We start from the raw sequence: 2478 nt of genomic DNA, 5'->3' as shown, positions 1-2478 counted from the left end.
TTTTTTATACTATAATGGTAAGGATAATTTTTCACTTCAACTCTCTCATCTAGATTTGTTCTTGAAAAAGTAACATTAAAAGTTCAGAGTTCAACTCTACTCAAACTCTCATATTTTCTGATAAATTCTTATAGTGGGTGGTTATATTTATAAACTTTTTTTTCTTATAACCTTTTACAGTTTTTTTTTTTTTTACAGTTTGATTAAAATCAAATTAATAGCTTTCACTTGATATATTATTTTAAAACTGTAATTAATTTGATTTTGATCAAACGATAAAAAATAATTGTAAGAGATTCTAGGTTTTAAGGATAACCTATCTCATTCTTTTATTAATAAAAGAGTTAAATTTTGTTACAGTACACATACCATCCCACTTCAAATTAGTGATCTGTCACTCTTTATGATTGTCTCTTCATAAATTCCACTAATTTAAAGATCTTATATTGATCACTATCTTCTCGGGACACATACAGATTAAAACATTTATGAGAAATAACTCTCGTATGTATTAGCTTATTAATCACTAAATAAACTAGCATGATTTAAACTTTTCTTATGATTAAAAAAGAAAATCAGAACTCAAATATAAAGAAATTATAAAATCTAATCAGAAAGTGATTGAAGACTAGCTAGCCTAAGCGCGTTATGGTGTCACATTTGTTAGATAGAGAAAGAGAGAGAAGGGTCCAAGGCAGAGGGTCTTGTGCCTATATATACCCTGTGGTATCCACAAAGACATATCACAGCATAAGTTAAAACACATAAAAAAATGGGTTCTTTTTGGTGCACTTGTCTGATTTTGTTATCACTGGGTTCTGCTTCATTAGCCGCCAACCCAAGGAGTCCTGTTGATGTGCCATTCGGCAGAAACTATGTCCCTACTTGGGCCTTTGATCACATCAAATACTTCAATGGAGGTTCTGAGATTCAGCTTCATCTTGATAAGTACACTGGTATATATATGCTAATGCTATGCACCTTAATTTTTTATTTTTTATTTTCAGCCATGTATTTTTCTTTTATTTATAAAACTACTTCATTTTCAAATAATATTCATGCAATTTTGAATAGGTACTGGCTTCCAGTCCAAAGGGTCTTACTTGTTTGGTCACTTTAGCATGTACATTAAAATGGTTCCTGGTGATTCAGCTGGCACAGTCACTGCTTTCTATGTAAGAAAAAAAAATGTTTTATTTAGTTTTTGGTTTACACCAATTTGCTTTCTTTGTTTTGTTATGTGACCTTTTTTTGGCTGTGATTGGAACTATCAACTATGTAGTTATCTTCCCAAAACGCTGAACATGATGAGATAGATTTTGAGTTCTTGGGGAACAGAACAGGACAACCATACATTTTGCAAACAAATGTATTCACAGGAGGACAGGGTAACAGAGAACAAAGAATCTATCTCTGGTTTGATCCTACAAAAGGCTACCACAGATACTCAATCCTGTGGAACATGGTGCAGATTGTGTAAGTACTTCTTCACCTACCCTTTTTTTCTTAACATTCATTTTGTTCCTCCAAACTTTAAAATTTCAATTTTGAGACACAAAACATAACTAATCAAATGTGGGGTTGTGCAGTTTCTATGTGGATGATGTACCAATAAGGGTGTTCAAGAACAGCAATGACTTGGGAGTGAAATTCCCATTTAACCAACCAATGAAGCTTTACAACAGTTTGTGGAATGCTGATGATTGGGCCACAAGGGGTGGTTTGGAGAAAACAGATTGGTCTAAAGCACCCTTCATAGCCTCTTACAAAGGGTTTCACATTGATGGGTGTGAAGCCTCTGTGAATGCTAAATTCTGTGACACACAAGGTAAGAGATGGTGGGATCAACCAGAGTTTCGTGACCTTGATGCTGCTCAATGGCAAAGGCTCAAATGGGTGCGACAGAAATACACAATTTACAATTACTGCACTGACCGCAAACGCTACCCTCAAATCCCTCCTGAATGCACAAGAGACAGAGACATTTAAGCTCTCATCTGCTATTTTTATTATTCTTATTATTACTATAAAGTTCTTATCTACTTTAAGCTTCATGTATTGTTAATAATTTATCATCATTTATTGTCACTTGCTTACTATATTTATATTTAATTGTTCGAGTTCTGTAACAAAAGATTGGTGGGTGAAAACAGATGAGTCTCTGGCTCTCTGAAATATGATGCTTTGTACCTGAAATTCAATTTCATTCTCAATGTACTACTGTTACTAGTATACTATTCTTGCTTTATCATTTTCTTTTTGTTCTAATGATATTATGGGGCCTTTTCTGGCAAATGAGCTGTATTGCATATGTGTTTTTCTTTGGTCCCAGATATTAGACACCGACAAGCGTTGAAATAAAAGTAGAAAGCGGTGAAACTGAAAATTTGGACAAAACAACTGTACTAGTAAACGTGACTCTAGTGCACGTCAACTCTGAAGGGAGCGGTTGCTGTGGATAACAATTTTGAACAAGAT

The 2478-nt window shown here is 33.8% G+C and overlaps 1 protein-coding gene across 1 annotated transcript; it reads left to right on the top strand.

Moving 5' to 3' along the window:
• The first annotated feature begins 772 nt into the window (after positions 1-772).
• Positions 773-1989, top strand: LOC133296306 (xyloglucan endotransglucosylase/hydrolase protein A). Its single transcript, XM_061495265.1, has 4 exons — positions 773-956; positions 1075-1175; positions 1283-1476; positions 1590-1989. The coding sequence occupies exons 1-4, from the start codon at positions 773-775 to the stop codon at positions 1987-1989; spliced, it is 879 nt and encodes a 292-aa protein (XP_061351249.1).
• Positions 1990-2478: the final 489 nt, after the last annotated feature.

The sequence above is a fragment of the Gastrolobium bilobum genome, unplaced genomic scaffold (assembly GCF_033153095.1).
Source record: "Gastrolobium bilobum isolate Gb01-03AN ecotype WA unplaced genomic scaffold, APGP_CSIRO_Gbil_v1 utg1801, whole genome shotgun sequence".
Lineage (NCBI taxonomy): Eukaryota > Viridiplantae > Streptophyta > Magnoliopsida > Fabales > Fabaceae > Gastrolobium > Gastrolobium bilobum.
Note: the sequence above shows the minus strand (reverse complement) of the source record. Positions and strands in the feature narration are given on the sequence as shown.

What these genes read in the sequence shown, in the direction of transcription:
- LOC133296306 (XM_061495265.1), top strand. Translation starts at nt 773, where the DNA reads ATGGGTTCTTTTTGGTGCACTTGTCTGATTTTGTTATCACTGGGTTCT. An exon ending in TCATCTTGATAAGTACACTG is followed by an intron (nt 957 to 1,074) that starts GTATATATATGC and finishes AATTTTGAATAG; the next exon opens with GTACTGGCTTCCAGTCCAAA. An exon ending in GCACAGTCACTGCTTTCTAT is followed by an intron (nt 1,176 to 1,282) that starts GTAAGAAAAAAA and finishes TCAACTATGTAG; the next exon opens with TTATCTTCCCAAAACGCTGA.